This window comes from Elephantulus edwardii, unplaced genomic scaffold (assembly GCF_000299155.1).
Source record: "Elephantulus edwardii isolate Elephantulus edwardi_28Jun2011 unplaced genomic scaffold, EleEdw1.0 scaffold00257, whole genome shotgun sequence".
Classification (NCBI taxonomy): Eukaryota; Metazoa; Chordata; class Mammalia; order Macroscelidea; family Macroscelididae; genus Elephantulus; species Elephantulus edwardii.
The window spans coordinates 2,705,775-2,724,423 of NW_006400007.1; the positions used below are offsets into that span (position 1 = coordinate 2,705,775).

Here is an 18,649-nt window from a genome sequence, read left to right on the forward strand (position 1 = left end):
AAAAAAAAAAAAAAAAGAAAGTCAACTCCACTGGGATAGTAACTATTTTCCTTCTTAGAAAAGTACCTAGACATATTAAAAAATAATTAATGGCAATTAGATAAATTAATATGTATATTAAATGGAAACCTCAAAGTTACCATGAACAAAACACTTCCTTCTGACAAGTAATAATTTAAATCTAAGTCACTGTAACATTTAGAACAAATGCTCAAGACAATTTAGAAATCTGGCTCAGAATGTATAGAATTTCTACCTTAGTGTGTGGCATGCCAAGACAAACAGAAAAAGAAAAGGCTTTAAAAAAGGCAATTGCATTGGATAGACAGACTTGTCAATGAATAATCATCACAAGATGATAAAATAAGTATATGTAGTACATAGTATCTAGACTATCATATAACAGAACACTAGGGAAAGGCATAAGATATGAAAGATAGTTAAGCTATATCATAATCATTTAAGGTTTTTAGAAGGTATTCACAGTGGTAAAGATTATTTTAAGTAGAGAAAAGTGTAGCAGTAGAAGAGTTTCCTAGAAATGAACATATATGGCATCGTCAAGGAAAGATACATATACAGATGTGGTGAGGAAAAGGTACTGAAAATAAGGTAGGACAGAAGAACTTCCAAAACATTTTAACAGTAAGGTAAAATATTGAAAGGTTTTAAACAGAAGTGTGGCAAATCAAATTTCAATTTACAAAAGAACTCCTGTGACAGTAAAAATAAAGTGCCTGACAAGGAGCAATGGAGAAAAGACTGGAGACTACGGTACCCTACAAAGTGAGACATGAATCACTGTTGTGCTATGGATGTCTTGGGCAGTATGGCGAGAGTATAAAAATTTCATGTTAAAATAAATTGTTATATAGTAATATTTAAAATTTCAATAATGTGATCAGCATAAGCAGTATTTCAAAACACTTTAAGGTATGTATTTAAAATAAAAATAAAATCATACGCTGTTTTTATGATAACAAAGTCATACCAAAACCAAATACACTATCTATAAGTAAATTTCAACTGACTTCATACAGGATAGAACAGAAAGACTTCAAAGGGATTTCAAGGCTACAAATCTTTGTAGAAGGAAACTGCAACATCCTTCTTGTGCAGTGTGGGTGACAACCCGCTTTAACCACTGTGTTACTAGGGAGTCTTAAAAAAAATCATAGGAACTGCTGTATTACTATGGTATGCTGTCTATATTCATAATGAAAACAAATGCTTCGCTTACATGGAAATTAATATAAAGGTGTTTTTTTTTCCTTCTCATGTTCACAGCCAGTGCCAAACAATCACCACCACCTTATCTAGCTTAAAGTTCAGGCAACAAGATAGAAAATGAAAGAGATATTTAAAAAGTATATATTTAAAATAAATAAACATCCTGTACTAGTAAAAACTATATCAGGCAAACAAAATACTCCTAACTTAAATTGGATTGGCTCTAGAAAACAAAGAGGAAATACCCCTATATCAACTGTTATTTAACAGTTTCCTTTACTTTGCTAAAAAGAGTATAAACAAACAATGGCAATACCGCCAAAGTATGATTCATTTTCAAGATGAATCCCTCCCCGTTTAAAGGTTTACATTGTTTTTGACCAGCATCAGACTGTTTACCCACACAAACTGTAAATATATCATTTTTAGAACTAACCAACAACAATTCTCATTTTGTTTTGACATGAAAGGTACAAGATGAACAGGAAGAAAAATTACCATCACTCTAATGTGTGTACTTAAAAAATAAGGAAAAACTACAAAGAGTTTTGAGATAACAAAATTTTAACATATATTGAAGGAAATTTTATAGTTAAGTACTGAAAAATCATCAAAATGTCTTGAATATCCTACATGAGATTTCTTCTGCTGGCTTTCTGCAAAAATATGAAGAATGAAATGCCAGATCAACTTATTGATATTATTCAGCAACTATAATAATGTACCACAGAAATACACTATGTTAAAAGGAGAAATAATGCACAGAGCAGGGAAAGAATACTGGAAATCTCGGAAATTCTTCTGCAATATTTCTGTCAATGTAAAACTTAAAAAAATTAAGTCTACTGAAGAAAGTTTTTTTTAAAGTGCCATCTATTTCAACTCTGAACCCCGTGTTGTTATCAGCTGGGGGTCAAACAGGTTCCACCTCATGAAGACTCTACATGTACAGCGTAGAATTTGTCCAGAGGATTTTCCTGGGTGAGTTCAAGCCTCCAACCTTGTGGTTAGTAGTCAAGTACTCTATCATTTACACCATCCAGCGACCCTTTATCTACCAATGACAAAATTCTTCGTTGACTGGCACTTTGCACATTTTGGCAAAAATATATTTAAAAGTTGTGAACAATCAGTTCATGTTTTTGATCTTTAAGTAGAAGATTCATGAGGGTATGAATGACCTTAATTTTGTGCCCAAGGATAGCATAATACCTAGTACGTAATTTGCTTAATAGAACAGAAAGAACAAAAATGAAAAAAGAGGTCAAAAGAACATTTCATGAAGATACATAAACAAAAGGAATATATCCTTCTTAATTTTTCAAGTAATATATTTAGAGGTTGTCTTGCTGACCTAGCAGGCCCACATGTACACTGAGCCTTTCTATATACAGTCTTTGATTAAATTAAAAAAAATATTCAGAACAAGGGAAAAAATTCTCCAAGAACTTATTCCAAATACCTAAATAATGAATAGGATAACTTATACCAGTACATAGAAATAGCTATGTCTTTTAAAAACTAGTTCTTTTTGAGGTCAAATTTCTTGCAAATGGCTAAAAATATTTAAAATTCATAGCTTTCTAAGACTTAGGATTTTTAAAATGAAAAATTATTTCTAAAGACTGAGTTTTAAAAGTTTTCAAACTTGAAGCTCATGAGTCAATGTTTTTCTTATAAGAATATTAGGACCAAATAATGCAGTATTTCAGAAGATGTCAGGGATTCAGAGTTGCTTTCTTTTTTCAATTACATGGATCGCACATTGCAACAGGTCCAAAGCCATATCAGAAGAAGCTTCAGAATTCTTGCCTCCAAAGAACAGCCTGGCTTCACCCTCTCCAGGACGAACTTGTTTGCTTTCCTAGCAGTCCATGGTATATTCAATACTCTTCTCCAGCACCCAGCTCAAAGGCATCAATTCTCCTTCTATCATTCCTACTTATAGTCCAGCTCTCTGATGCATAGCAAGTAATTGCAAAGCCAGGGCCTGGATCAAATGCACCTTAGTCTCAGACTGACACTGCTGCTCTTCAGTACTTTGGAGAGATCTCTGACAGCAGACTTTCCCAGTGCAATTCATCTCCTAATTTCCTGGCTGCTGGTTCCAAAAGCGTTGATTGCACAGCCAAGCAAACAGAAGCTACTGACAATCTCAGTCTCTTCACCATCCATCATGATGCTGCCAATTGGCCCAATGATGAGAATCTTCGTTTTCATGATGTTGAACTTCATACTGAAGGCTACAATCCTTGACCCTCTGCAGCAAGCACTTCCAGTCCTCCTCAGTTTCATCAAGCAGGATTGTGTCATCTGCATAACGCAGATTGTTGATGAGTCTACCTCCAATCCTGATGCTACACTTCTCCTCATAAAGCCCAGCCTCACGGATAATCTGTTCAGCATATAGAATGAAAAGATGGAGAAAGGACACATTCTAGGTGCACATTCTTCCCAATTTTGAACCATGCTGTATTTCCTTGCTCTGTTCTGACGACTGCCTACTGGTCCAAGTATAGGTTTCACATAAGCACAATCAAATGTTCTGGGATTGCCATTTTTCTCAGTGTCAGCCACAGTTTATTGTGATCTATACAGTTAAATGCCTTTACATAGTCAATGAAACATAGACATTCCTCTGGGACTCTCTGCTTTCAGCCAAGATCCATCTGACATTAGCTATAATATCCCTAGTACCACAACCTGTTCTACATCCAGCCTGAACTTTAGGCAGTTCTCTGCTGATGTGCTGTTCCAGTTGTTTTTGGATAATCTTCAGCAGAATCTTGCTTGCATGTGATATCAATGATACTGTTTGATAATTTCCACAGTCTGTCTGATCACACTTCTTTGTAATGGGAACAAATATAGATCTTTTCTAGTCAGTTGGCCAGATGGTTGTCCTCCAGATTTCTTGGTACAACTTGATGAGTACATCCAGGGCAGCATCAGTTGGATGAAATATGTCAATTGGTATGCCATCAATTCCTGGGACCTTGTTTTTTGCCAATTCTTTCAGAGCAGCTTGAAATTTTTCCTTCATCACCACAGGCTCTTGCTCATACGTTGTTTCATGAAATTCTTCTGTGTCCACCAATTCCTTTGGTACAATGACTCTGTACACTCTTTCCATCTTCTTTTAATGCTTCCTGGATCATTCAATATTCTGCCCAAAGCATCCTTAAGTACTGCAACTCAAGGTCTGAATTTGTTCTTCCATTCCTTCAGCTTAATAAATGCTGAGTGAATTCGGCCCTTTTGATTTTCTGACTCCAGTTCCTTGTACATTTCATTGTAATACTTTACTTTGTCTTCCTGTGCTGGCCTTTGAAATCTTCTGTTCAACTTCTTAATATCTTGGTTTCTTCCCTTCACTTTGGCTTCTCAGTGCTCTAGTGCAATATTCAGTTTCTTCTGACATCCATCTTGGTCTTTTCTTTTGCATTCTTCATGGATGATATTCTTGATATCCTCCCACAGCTCATCTAGTCTTCATTCATTAATGTCCGAGGCCTCAAACTTGTTCCTGAGATGGTTTTGAAATTCAGGTGGGATAAACTCAAGGCCAAATTCTGGTTCCTGTAGACTTCGTTTTCCTCAGCTTCAGCTTGAACTTGCATATGAGTAGTTGGTGGTCTGTTCCACAATCAGCACCTGGCCTAGTATGTACAGGTGATATTGAGCTTCCCCAAGGTTTCTTTCCACAAGTGTAATTGATCTGATTTTCATGCATACCATCAGGTGAAATTCAAATATAAAGCCTGCATTTATGTTCCTTACAAAATGTATCCCAGAGGTACATGGTTCAAATCCATCATGTCAGAGCTGATTTGACAGTACACATACAAAAAATAATAAAATAAAAATTTTAAAAAAGTATTTGCAATGAATAAGTCATTGGTTCAACCAAATTCTATCATTCTATCTCCTGCTTCATTTCTGTTACAAAGTCCCTGTTTTCTAACTACTGATCTTTCTTCTCTATTTCCCAATTCTGCATTCCAGTAGTAAACTACAGACATTTTTTCCCTGAAATATGAGAATTTTGTTACAGTTGTTGTTACTTGCCTTCAAGTCTCTAACAGACTGCCAGGCTTGACTTCCACATCTTTTAGTGAATTCAACAATCAACATTTGATCTAGCAGCTGAATGGTTAATAATTTTAATCAGTCAGCAAGAAGTATTTTTAAATAAAATAAAATGCTGCCCTATCTAAAATATACATCAACCCTCTCTAACAATGATAATTTCTTAATGAACTATATATATTTCTATATGTATCTATATATATATATATAGATAGATATATCTAGAGATATATATATGACGATATATATGTATCTGAGAGTTAAAGACAGTGTTTCAGAAGAGTTAAATGAAATAAATCAAACTTTTTATTTAAAAAATAACTTGATATCTCTTCTATTTAAAAAGTTAGGGAGTTTAAAGGACATTTTACAAATTAACTTTCTACACTTGTGTCAATTTGTTAAATTATTTTGTAAATTTAAAATAGTAAAATGAGCCTAAGATCTATGTAGGTATGAACAGATTAAAATAAATTTTTTTTATGTCAAATCTATTAGTTAAGGTCAGAGGAAAAGATGACAGAGAGGTGAAGTTTACCATGTAAAGGTGAACCCGACGGACTACTTGACAGGCCTGGCACAGGACTACAACGACCTCCTTGCTTGGATGTCAGTTCTTGTTCAATCTCTTCCAGCCCAGCACTTTTCTGGAAACGACTCATACGATTCACTACTCGTGGCGACATATGTGTACGAACACAAGGCTGGCCACCATAAGGATTGATAGGGAAAACATGAGAAGTCCCCCGCAGTGTACTGACCACAACCCAGCGACAGTCATGACTGAAGCAAATGTCCTGTACCTAGAATGATACAAAGATACAAAAATGGATTATATTAGATGCATCTGTCTAAGAAAATCATGTATCATTAAACAGAAATAGTCTCATTTGCAACTTTATCTGAAGTCTACTTTATATAAAAGAAATTTTATTCTATACTTGTTTCACATTAAATGAAAATTCTGATAGTTAATCAACCTAGACTTTGATTGTCACTGTTTGGACAGACCATAAGCAGTCAATTAGATGAAAGGGGTGTTTACTTGTGGGTGTGTTCAGCATCTGGTATATAAGTAGATAATCTGGTAGAGGTTCTCCTTCTTGACTGCATTCCTCTTATTGCCTGACCTCTAGTTCTTGGGACATAAGCCTGCAGAAGTCTTTGGCTTATTACCTCTGTAGTTTATATGGAGATTCACTATGGTGGCACACTGGTTCAAATGTTCAACTGTTAACCAAATAGTGGCAGTTACTGTTGTGCACCATCAAGCAGGAATCAACTCACAGCTGATCCTTCATCAGATTTTCAGAAGCAATTAATTGGAAGAAACTGCACATCTTACTTCCATGGAGCAGCTCATGTATCTCTGGGACAGCAGGACAGCTCTTTACCAGTATGTAATTACCGTTCACTAACAAAAAGACAGGCAGTTTGAACTCACCTGCCATTCTGCAGGAGAAAGATGCCGCCACCAAGATTTCAACTGTATGAGACAATTCTACTTGGTCTTATAGAGTTGCTATGAATCAGAACTGGCTTAATGACAATTTGCAATAACAATCTTGCCTTTCAAGGTGAAGAAAGAAATGGTATAAATCTCACTTTTCATGTGAGAAAAAAATTATGCTGAAGAATATGGTTAACATAATTAGTGGCTGTAGTAAACTGTATGAATAAAAACTGTTGGAATGTCAAATGTTTTTATACATATATTTACCACAATTTAAAAATGCTAACAAGTTAAAAAAAGAAATAAAGTAGGAGAAAGAAAAGGGCAAAGAACAAAAGAATAAAAATACAAGATAAGAATTTTAATCCATTATAAAATACATTCATACATACCAGAATCAAATAAAGAAAGGAAACCATCTTTAGGCTCAATGAGTAATTTATGTTCCATTTAAATTAGGACTAAACCATGTTATCAAAAACCTCTGGCCAATATAAGACTATTGTCTAATCTGTAAATGAAAAGAAATCTTTTCCTTTCATGTTTAGAATATGTCTAACATGAGGTAATGTTAACAATACTATCAAGGCAGGAGGAAAGAATGCCATTTAACAGCTTACTAAGAAAACTACTGTTAGAGAAGTGATTCTGCTCTCTGACCTTAAAGGTCTATCAGCACACACAGTGGGCAGAGGCTGCTCACTGAAGAAGGGAACTAAAGAAAAGTCTAATCTTTTCAGTGACATTGCCACAAAATTAAAAATGATAGAAGGGTTGGAATATCAAACTGACTGGATAATAAACATTATAAAAAAACAAAACAGACTTCACAATGGCAAACTAGTAATAAGGTGATGACATCAACTGCATGATTTTAGACCTCAATTTTGAAAAGATAACATTTTCTAGTAAATATGTTCTCAACATAAAACAAGAAAATTAGATGATGGAAGTTTCACCTCTGATTTCATTCTCAGTTCTAAATATGATGAGAAATAGTATTCACCATGTTCATTATGTTATTATATACAGGAAGTTAAACAAGTGCACATATGTCCTGTTATTCAAACTTTTGCTCTCAGGTTTAAGGAGCAAACATCTTTTTAAATCTTTACTATCCACTAGTCCAATATAGATTGAGGCTCAATGTCAAGAAGACAAAGATTCTCACCACTGGACCAACTGGCAGCATCAGGATGGATGGTGAAGAGATTGAGATTGTACACAGCTTTAGTTTGCTTGGCTCCACAGTCAACACTCTTGGCACCAGTAGCCAGGAAATTAAAAGGTGCATTGCCATGGGAAAGTCTGTTGTTAGGGACCTCTCCAAAGTACTGAAGTGCAATGGTGTCTCTCTGGAGACTAAGGTGCGTCTGATACAGGCCATGGTCTTCACAATCACTTGTTATACATCAGAGAGTTGGACAATGACCAAAGAGGATAGAAGGAGAATTGATGCCTTTGAGCTGTGGTGCTGGAGAAGAGTATTGAGAATACCATGGACTGCTAAGAAAACAGATACATCCTGGAAGGGGTTAAACCGGGTGGCTCCTTAAAGGCAAGGATTCAGAGGCTCCGTCTAACATACTCAGGACATGTTGTGAGGAGAGACCGGTCCTTGGAGAAGGACATCATGGAAGGGTGGAGCGCAGGGGGGGAAGGCCCTCTAGGAGGTGGATTGATTCAGTGACTGGGATAATCAGGATGGGAGTGTCAGAGACAGTGCGATGGCACAGGACAGAGCAGAGTTTAGGGCTGTTGTACATAGGGTCGCTATGAGTCACGAGCGACTCAACGGCATATAACAACAATAAAGGTAAGTACTTCAGGCTCTGCAGGTGAAGAAGCAATATCAAGAACACCATGTAGTTAGTTAACAAAAAAAGAAGACAACTTTCCACAGTATTTCACAATGACTGGAAGTACAATAATATTGAGTATATATATCATGTATCTTTAGTACCACTATCCAGAGACAACAATTTCTTAACATCTGGAGAGGAAAAATCCTCCTACATGTTTCTATGCATACACACACATACACACACCACACACACACCCCTCACTCTCTGCCCTTAAGGTGGAAGCAACTCACAGCAACTCACATCCATCATTTTTCTGCACCACTGGATAGTGAGCTAAAACCCCCTAGACAGGCACAGCCTCTGCTATTATTCGTAGGTGCTGTCGATTCCAGTACAGTGATCCTACAAATAACAGATCTGAACCCCGTCATATCCTGTGCCATCCTTATTATCTCTGACATACAGTCCATTGCCTGTAGTCACTGTGTCAATCCGAGGGTCCTGATGTCTTTTGCTGACTCCACCTTTCCAAGCTTGATGTCCTTCTCCAAGGAATAGCTTCTCCTAGTGTTGTTGATTGCCTTAGAGTCAAGCATGACTCATAGCGACCCTGTGAACAAAAAGCCTGAAGCTATTCTACATCTATCAACATTTATCAAAGTTCATAGAGTCTCTAGAGGTATGTTATTTAGGAAGTAGAGGTCACTCCTGCTTCCAAACATGGCACAATATGGTACTATGTCATTGAGTCACCTGTGATGTATAGCAATCCTAAATACAGCAGCTCTGAACCCTTCCCTGTCCTGAGCCAGTCTCACTAATTCCAACACACCAATACCCATTGTCCCATTTTCTGTATCAATCCATCACATGCATCCAGGGTCCCCCTCTCCTGTGCTGTCTGTCCACCCTTCCAAGCATGATGTCCTTCTCCAAGGACCAATCTCTCCTGACCACATGCCCAAAATAAGTGAGCCTGAGCTTCAAAATCCTGGCCTCCAAGGAGAGACCTGGTTTCACCGTCTCCATGACATATCTGTTTCCCTGGCAGTCCATGGTATGTTCAAGACTTTTCTCCAGCACCACAACTGAAAGCAATCTATTCTTTTGTCATCCGTAGTCATTGTCCAACTCTCTGGAGGATAGCAAGTAATTGAGAAAACCATGGCCTGGATTAGGCACACCTCTGTGTCTAGACTGACATTGCTGCTCTTTAGCACTCTGGAGAGGTCCATGACAGTGGATTTTCCCAATGCAATTCGTCTTTTCATTTCCTGACTGCTGGTGTTAATTGAGAGTGTTGACTGTTGATCCAAGCAAGCTGTAATTGCTAACAACCTCAATCTCTTCTCCATCTAATATGGTGCTGCCATTTAGCCCAGTGGTGAGAATCTTTGCTTTCTTGATGTTTAGCTTCAAACCATATTGAAGACTACAGTTCTTGACCTTTTGCAGCAAGTGCTTAAGATCTTCTTCAGTTTCAGCAAGCAAGGTTGTGTCATCTGCATATCGTAGATTGTTAAATGCATCTTCCTCCAATCTTGATGCCACACTCCTCCTCATGAAGCTCTGCTTCCCAAATGATCTGTTCTGCATACAGATTGAAAAGGTATGGGGACAGGATGCATCCCTGATGCACTCCTTTCTTGATTTTGAACCAAGCAGTGTTTCTTTGCTCTGTTCTGAGGACTGTTTCTTGGTCCAAGTATAGGTTTCCTTATAAGCACGATCAAGTGTTCTGAGATTCCCATTTTCCTCAAGGTTAGCCACAATTTAGCACACTTAAGAGTAGATTCTCCTAGTAATATGACAAAATATGTGAGATGAAGCTTTATCATCTTTTTCTCCAAGGAGCATTCTGGCTGTACTTTTTCCAGACATATATTTGTTTGTTCGCTTGGCATTCCATGTGCCTTCAGATTGGCAATGCAGCTCCTTACCAGCAGGCCACAAGAGTCTCACACACATACCCCACAAAGAGCTTGAATCAGAAAATAAAATGGGAAGAACTCGCTCAGCATTTCTCAAGGTAAATGAACTGAAAAACAAATTCAAGCTTCTACTTGAAATACTGAGATATGTTATGAGCAAAATCTTAAATGATTCAGGAAGCATTACAAGAAGGCAGGAAAAATATACCGAATCACTGTATCCAAAAAAATTGGGGTTTTTTTAAGAAGTATCATATAAACAAGTTTTTCTAGGAAGTATCATATGAACAAGCATCTATGGTAGGTAATGAAGGATGAAGTTCAAGTGGCTCTAAAGGCACTGACAAAAAATAAAGCCTCAGGAATCAATGAAATATCAACTGACATGTTTCAACCAACAGATGCAGCCCTGGACGTGCTCCAGGACCTCTCCAGAGTACTAAAGAGCAATGGTGTCACTCTGGAGACTAAGGTACGCCTGATGCAGGTCACGGTCTTTGCAATCAGAGAGCTGGACGATGACTAGGGATGATAGAAGAATTGATGCCTTTCAGCGGTGATGCTGGAGAAGAGTATTGAATATACCATGGACAATAGGTTCATCCTGGAGAGGGTTAAATCAGGCTGCTCCTTGGAGGCAAGGATTATGAAGCTTCATCTGACATATTGTGGACCTATTGCAAGGAGTGACCATCCTTGCAGAGAGACATCATGCTTGGGAGGGTAGAGGGACAACGCAGGGGAGGAAGACCCTCTATGAGGTGGACTGATTCAGTGACTAGAGTAATGGGGGTAGGTATGTCAGAGACAGTGGGATTGGCACAGGACAGAGCAGGTTTTAGGGCTGTTGTACATAGGGTCACTATGAGTTGCAAGCGACTCAGTGGCACATAACAACATTCAGAGTCCACTGCAGCAGTCACTGTCAGTCAATTTGTTTGAGGATCTTCCTATCTTTCACCGACCTTACACCTTCCAGGAATCATAACCCTTTCCATGAACTAGGTTCTCTAACCACATGCCCAAAGTATGTGAGATGAAGCTTTATTCTCTTTTCATCCTGTATGTACCCTTGTTGTACTTTATCCAAGACATATCTGTTTCTTCTTTAGGCAGTCCATGGGATAGTCAGTACACTCTCCAACATCACAACTCAAAGGTACCAATTCTGCTCTCATCTTTATTCACTTTTCAGCTGCTCTAGACAGTTCAAGGTGCATAGAAAGTAACTGAAAAGACCAGAGACTGAATCAGATATACCTTAGTCCTCAAACTGGTATCACTGTTGCACAATAATTTAGAGAAGTCCTTAACTGTTGGACTTTCCTAAAGCAACACATATTGTCCTGATACAATACATATTACTTCCTGACTGCTGGTACCAAGTGTGTTGATTGTAGACTCCAGTAAAATGAATTTGATGTGAGTTTCAATCTTTTCTCTGGCTATTATCATCTATCAATCCAGTGCTAAGAATTTTTGTTTTCTAGCTATTGAGATACAATCTATATCTTCCATTAGAAGCACTTCAAGTCCTCCTCACTTTCAGCCAGGAGGTCATGTCATCTGCATAATGCAGAATGCTGAAAAATCTGCCTCTGATCCTGATGCAGCTATGGACAAGGGTAAAAACCTTGATCTAGGAAGCAAGGAAAGATGACAGAGGTAAGAGACACTGTACTAAAAAAGAACTGGCTTTGTGGCACCAGCTTGTACCCAATGAGTAGCTTCTTGGTGACAGCTCAGAAACGGCACTGAACCCGGCAGGCCATTCAGCTCTGTGGTGACCATGGAGGTGCTCCCTGACCACCTGTTCTTGCTACTGCTGCTCGGGACTTTGACCCCAGCAATGAGCAGAGCCTCCTCGGAAGTAGTGTTGCTGGTCAACAAGGATGTGAAGTGCATCGTGGACCTGAGCAGCCACCTGGCCAGCATTACAGCCCAAGTGGTCCTGGCTAACCCAAGAGGTGGCTCCACATGCCGCGCCATCTCCTTCCTGCTGGCTCTGGAGCCTGAACTCAAGGCCCGGCTGGTGCACATTGGGTGGGGTGCAAGTAAAAGGAAGAGATGAGGAAGAGAACAAACAATCTGGAAATACGAGAAACCAAAAATAAAAGTAAAAGTGGGAAATTCTTCATGGTCAAGCTCCCATTTGCTCTTGATCATGGGCAGTCTATACTCATGTCCTTCAGCCTTATCCAACACAGACCACTCAGTCAGAAGAATAGTTTGTAGTGTTTGAGAGGAACCATTATTTCTACTCTCCCTATCCCACAAAGACACAAACTATGTGTGTGAAACTTGCCTCCCAAAATGTAGAGAGCTACAGCAAGTTAGGGAACCCCATGCGTTCTGAAGACCTCCTTTAAACGACTTCCCAGCCTACAGTCAGGATACTTTTAAAGTGTACTATGAGAACAAAAGCCCTTTCTTGATGATCACCAGCATGACACCTGCCATCGAAGATTCTCACTGGAGCAGCACTGCTGTGGAAGAAAATGTGGACTTAAAGAAGGTGCTAAAAGAAAAAACAAAACAAACCACACAACACACGGGTGCTGTGCTTAAAAGGCCTTTTTCACACTATGATTACCAGAGACAGCCAGATAGTGGGATATCCTCCATATGTTCGTTTAAGACCATCCTCCCTGCCACTGCCCAGGATGATTATTACCGAGATGAGATAGCCACCTCCTCATTTAGAATGACCCCATGGAGATGGAAATCCTACTTCACTTTCCTCTCTTTGGTGGATGGAAAACTCATTACATCGTTGGCTACAACTTTCCAAGCTATGAGTACATATATAATTTTGGTGATATGCACTGAAGATGAAGTTTGTGGATCACATGTTTGATGAGCAAGAGACAGATTCCCTAACAGTTCAGATCATCTTGCCTGAACGGGCCAAGAGCTTCCAGGTTGATAGTCCCTATGAAATCAGCCAGACCCCCGGATGAGCTGCATTATACCTACCTAGATATTTGGTTATCTTGTGGATATTGCATACAAGAAAAATTTAGTAGAACAGCACATTCAGAACACTGCGGTCCACTACACATTCAACAAGGCCTTCATGCTGCAGGAGCCCCTGTTGGTAGTGCCTACTTTCTGTATCTTGTTCTTCACCGTCTACATCTATGGCAGGCTGGATTTTTCCATCACAAAGGATCTGGCTGCTGAAGCCAAGATGAAAGTGGTCTGTAACACAGCAGGTCCTGACCTTGGTCAACAAGAGATTAGGTTTCTACCGTCATTTTGACGAGACTGTTAATAGGTACAAGCAATCTCAGGATATCTCCACTCTCAACAGCAGCAAAAAGAGCCTGGAGACGGAACACAAGACCTTGAACAATGAAATAATACTGCTATAGGCCAGGCTGAAGACAGAAGGCTCTTACTTCTGTGACAAAGTAAGCGAAATGCAGAAGCTGGATGCCCAGGTCAAGAAACTAGTGTTGAAGTCAACACTAGAAGCTGAGGGGCAGATAGCAGAGAAACTCAAGAAAGATACATACAATGATAATGAAAAGTTTATCTTAGGAAAACGGCAGGAGCTGGTCATCAAGACTGACCACCTCCTTGGTGCTCAGTAGTCTCTGCCTGTTGTGCTCTGAGTGGGCCAGAATACCTGCATTTGCAGATGGCAGGAAGGATGAGAATGCTGGCCTCTACATTCTCCAGAGACTTTCACAGAGAAGCCCAGCCCTGCCTCAGGCAGCAGAGAAGCTTAGTTCTTGTCCCTAAGTCTTTAAAAAAAAATAAAAATTAAAAAATTGGTAAAATAAGAACAAAAAGCCTACCAAATCCCAACTAAAACAAAACATTTTTATGTTTTGAACAAAATAATTTTCAGTAGTTGATTGGCATTTCCCCCTCCCTGAAAGCCTAGGATATTTTTATAGCCATGGTTGAAGTAAGCCCCTTGTTTTATACCCTTTTAGTTTGTGTTTTTGTATTTTGTGAGTTGTGTGTGGGGTTTTGTTTTTTTTAAAAAAAAATACGTGTGTGTGACCAAATGAAAAGAAAACAGGGACTATGAAAAAAAAGAAAAAGAACTGGCCAACATCAAAATATTTCAAGAAGTAGCAGGTGATCAAGAGCCAATGGTCAACAAATAAGAAGGTCAAGCTTCTCTGAAGGCACAGGATGAGGGGGAAGGTCCCAGGAATCAATGGGCTATCAAGTGACATGTTTCAACTAGCATATGCAGCTCTAGACATGCTCAAAATCTGGGACAGGAAATGTGGAAGACAGTTACCTGGCCAATTGACTAAAAGGGACCCAAAATTATTTCCATTCCCAAAATAGGTGATCCAACAGAACGTGGAAATTAGCAAATAATAACATTAATATCATATGCAAGCAAAATATTACTGAAGATAATCCAAAAATGCCTAGGACAGTATATTGACAGAGAAATTCCAGAAGTCCTCTGGGCGGGGTTCAGAAGAGGCCCTAGCATCAGGGACATCATTGGTGGTTTCAGCTTGATCCTGGCTGACAGCAGAGTTATAGCAGAATAATGTCTATTTACATCTTAGTGACTATACAAAAGAATTTGACTATGTGGATCATAAAAAATTATGGCTGAAAATCCCATAACATTTAATAGTTCTAATGAGAAACCTTTACCTAGATCAAGAGTCTGATGTCTGAACAGAGCAAGGGAACCCTGCACGGGTTAAAAAAAGAAAAGGTGTGTATCAGGGTTGGTTCCTCTCTCCATGCTTATTCAGTCAGCATGCTGTACACATCATTCAAGAAGCTAGACTGCATAATTACCACCCAAGCAGATGTATGCACACCCATTTATTTATTGCTGGTTTGTTCACAATAGCAAAGAGTTGGAAACACACCAAGTGCCCATCAACAGTCACACAATAGAATGCTGCGGTGAAATAAAACTAATGAAATACTATACAAAATGAGTAATCCTGGAGGACATTATACAGAGTGAAATATCTCAGTCACAGAAGGACAAATATTGCATAGTGTCACTGTTGTAAAGTGAGTCTGACATCAGGGTTGGGGGAACCTAAGAAAAGAGGGGGTAAATAAGGTATACTGTATTGAAACAGATGAGGGAGAGAACTGTTTAAAAGGAATCTAGGATTCGGTATTATTTTCATGACAAGATTACAGAAAAAGAAATGCATAGTCAAGTGGACTGTGGAATTGGGAGAGGATTGTTATCACAATGAAATAATTTTACTTTCTTTTCAAAGAGAAAAACAAACTGGGGGTGGTGTGGACAGGGAGGAAAATATGCAAAAATGAATAAATGGGAAATTAAATGGAAAGAATATGCTGTAAAAATATATATGTTGCATTAAAAAATCATTAATTAAAAAAGTGAAAGGAAGGGAAAAAAAAGAAGAAGCTGGACTCCATGAATAAAGGTGCAGTATCAAGAATGGAGAAGACTACAATAAATATAGTAACTGCTAAACACTCAGGGAACTTGAGTATTATAATCCTTGGACAGTTGTTCTGATAACGCAGAACCAACACTTCTGTAGTGTCACGTATCCAACAGCAACTACTCAAAAAAGATGGAAAGATTCCTCCTGTTCAATTCCAACTCAATGACAGTGAGTTTTTGGACAGACATTTATCTAATTTATACACATGTTTTTAAAAGTTTACCATTTACCTAAAGAAACATGTTAAGTATATGGGCTTGAGTAAAACAGTGTATATTAATGAAATACTCAAAAGGTCTGTAAATTTATACTACATACGATTTTACTGTCAATCTGAAGGAATATCTGTCTTACTGTATATACTTTGTGAGAAAAATTACTGTCTGATGTATATTATCTATTTAGTCCTGTCGTTGTTATTTGTTATGTGCTGTCAAGTCAATTGCAACTCATAGAGACCCTATGCACAACAGCCCTAAACCCTGCTCTAACCTGTGCCAACCTCACTGTCATCTACTCCCACTACCCCAGTCACTGAATAGATCCATCCAATCGAGGGTCTTCCGCTCCTGTGTTGTCTCTATACACTTCCAAACATGATTTCCTTCCTCCAAGGACTGTTCCCTCCTAGCAACATGGCCAAAGTATGTCAGATAAAGCTTCAGAATCCTTAACTACAAGGAGCAGCCTGGCTTCATCTTCTCCAAAACAAACCTGTTTGTTCTCGTCGCAGTCCATCGTATATTAAACACTCTTCTCCGGCACCACAGCTCAAAGCCATCAATTCTCCTTCTATCATCGCTAGTCACTGCCCAGCTCTCCAACGCGTAACACGCAATTGTGAAGACTATAGCTCAGATCAGGTGCACCTTAGTTTCCAGCCTGACATCATTGCTCTTCAGTACTCTGGAGAGATCCCTGACAGCTGACTTTCCCAATGCAATTCGTCTCTTGATTTCCAGGCAGCTGGTACCAAGAGTGTTGACTGTGGAGCCAAGCAAACTAAAACTGTCAACTATGTTGTTGTTGTTATGTGCCGTCGAGTCACTTGCGACTCACAGCAACCCTATGTACAATAGCCCTGAACTCTGCTCTGTCCTGTGCCAATCGCACTGTCTCTAACACTCCCATCCCAATTACCCCAGTCACTGAATCAATCCACCTCATATAGGCTCTTCCCTTCTTGCGCCGTCCCTCCACCCTCCCAAGCATGATGCCCCTCTCCAAGGACCTGTCCCTCCTTACAACATGTGCAAAGTATGTCAGACGGAGCCTCAGAATCCTTGCCTTTAAGGAGCAGCCTGGTTTAACCCTCTCTAGGATGAATCTGTTCATTTTCTGGGCAGCCCATGGTACATTCAATACTCTTCTCCAGCACCACAGCTCAAAGGCATCAATTCTCCTTCTATCTTCCCTAGTCATTGTCCAACTCTGATAAATAACAAGTGATTGCCTGTATTAGAAGCATCTTAGTCTCCAGAGTGACACCATTGTTCTACAGTACCCTGGAGAGGTCCCTAACAGCACATTTTCCCATCGCAATACGTTTTTTTATTTCCTGGCTACTGGTGCCAAGAGTGTTGACCGTGGAGCCAAGCAGACTAAAGTTGTTAACAATCTCAATCTCTTCACCATCCATCCTCATGCTGTCAGTTGGTCCAGTGGTGAGAATCTTTGTCTTCTTGACATTGAGCCTCAATCCATATTGGAGGCTGCAGTCCTTGACCCTCTGCAGCAGGTGCTTCAGGTCCTCCTGAGTTTCAGCAAGCAGGGTTGTATCATCTGCATAACACAAACTGTTGATAGATCTTCCACCAATCTTGACCCCACATTTCTCGTCATAGAGCCCAGCCTCCCGGATAATCTGCTCTGCATACAGGTTGAAAAGGTATGGAGACAGGACACATCCCTGACATACGCCCTTCCCAATTTTGAACCATGCAGTGTTTCCTCACTCTGTTCTGACGACTGCCTCTTGGTCCAAGTATAGATTTCTCACTAGCACAATCAAGTGTTCTGGGATTCCCATTCTTCTCAGAGTCAGCCACAGTTTGTTATGATCCACACAGTCAAATGCCTTAGCATAGTCAATGAAACACAGATATACATTCCTCTGGTATTCCCTGCTTTCAACCAAGATCCATTTAACATCAGCTATAATATCCCTAGTACCAAGACCCCTTCTAAACCCAGCCTGGACTTCAGGCAGTTCTCTGTTGATGTGCTGTTCCAGTCATTTTGGATAATCTTCAGTAGAATCTTGCTTGCATGTGAATTTGGAATGGGAACAAATACAAATCTCTTCCAGTCAGTTGGCCAACTGACTGTCCTTCAGCTTTCTTGGCACAACTTGGTGAGCAAGTCCAGGGCAGCATCTGTTAGCTGAAATACGTCAATACCATCAATTCCTGGAGCCTTGTTTTTTGCTATTTCCTTCAAAGCAGCTTGAGTTTCTTCCTTCCTCACCAGAGGCTCTTGCTCATATGTTATTTCATTTAATTCTTCTGTGTCTGCTGGTTCCTTTTGATACAGTGACTCAGTATATTCTTTCCATCTTCTTTTAATACTTGCTGGATCATTTAATATTCTGCCCTAAAGCATCCTTGATTATAGCAAGGTTTGAATTTCTTCTTCAGTTCCTTGAGCTTAAGAAATGCTGAATGAGTTCAGCCCTTTTGATTTTCCGACTCCAGCTCCTCGCACATTTCATTGTAA

General features: G+C 39.3%; 1 protein-coding gene and 1 pseudogene across 1 annotated transcript in view; one reads left to right on the forward strand and one right to left on the reverse strand.

Moving 5' to 3' along the window:
• Nucleotides 1-18,649, reverse strand: part of LOC102874803 (breast carcinoma-amplified sequence 3-like) — a 347,132-nt gene that overhangs the window by 67,910 nt on the left and 260,573 nt on the right. Inside the window, exon 8 of the mRNA XM_006899471.1 lies at nt 5,858-6,122. Coding sequence (XP_006899533.1) covers nt 5,858-6,122 — 265 coding nt within the window. The remainder of the gene's footprint in view (nt 1-5,857; nt 6,123-18,649) is intronic.
• On the forward strand, nt 12,298-14,104 carry LOC102869146 (annotated as a pseudogene).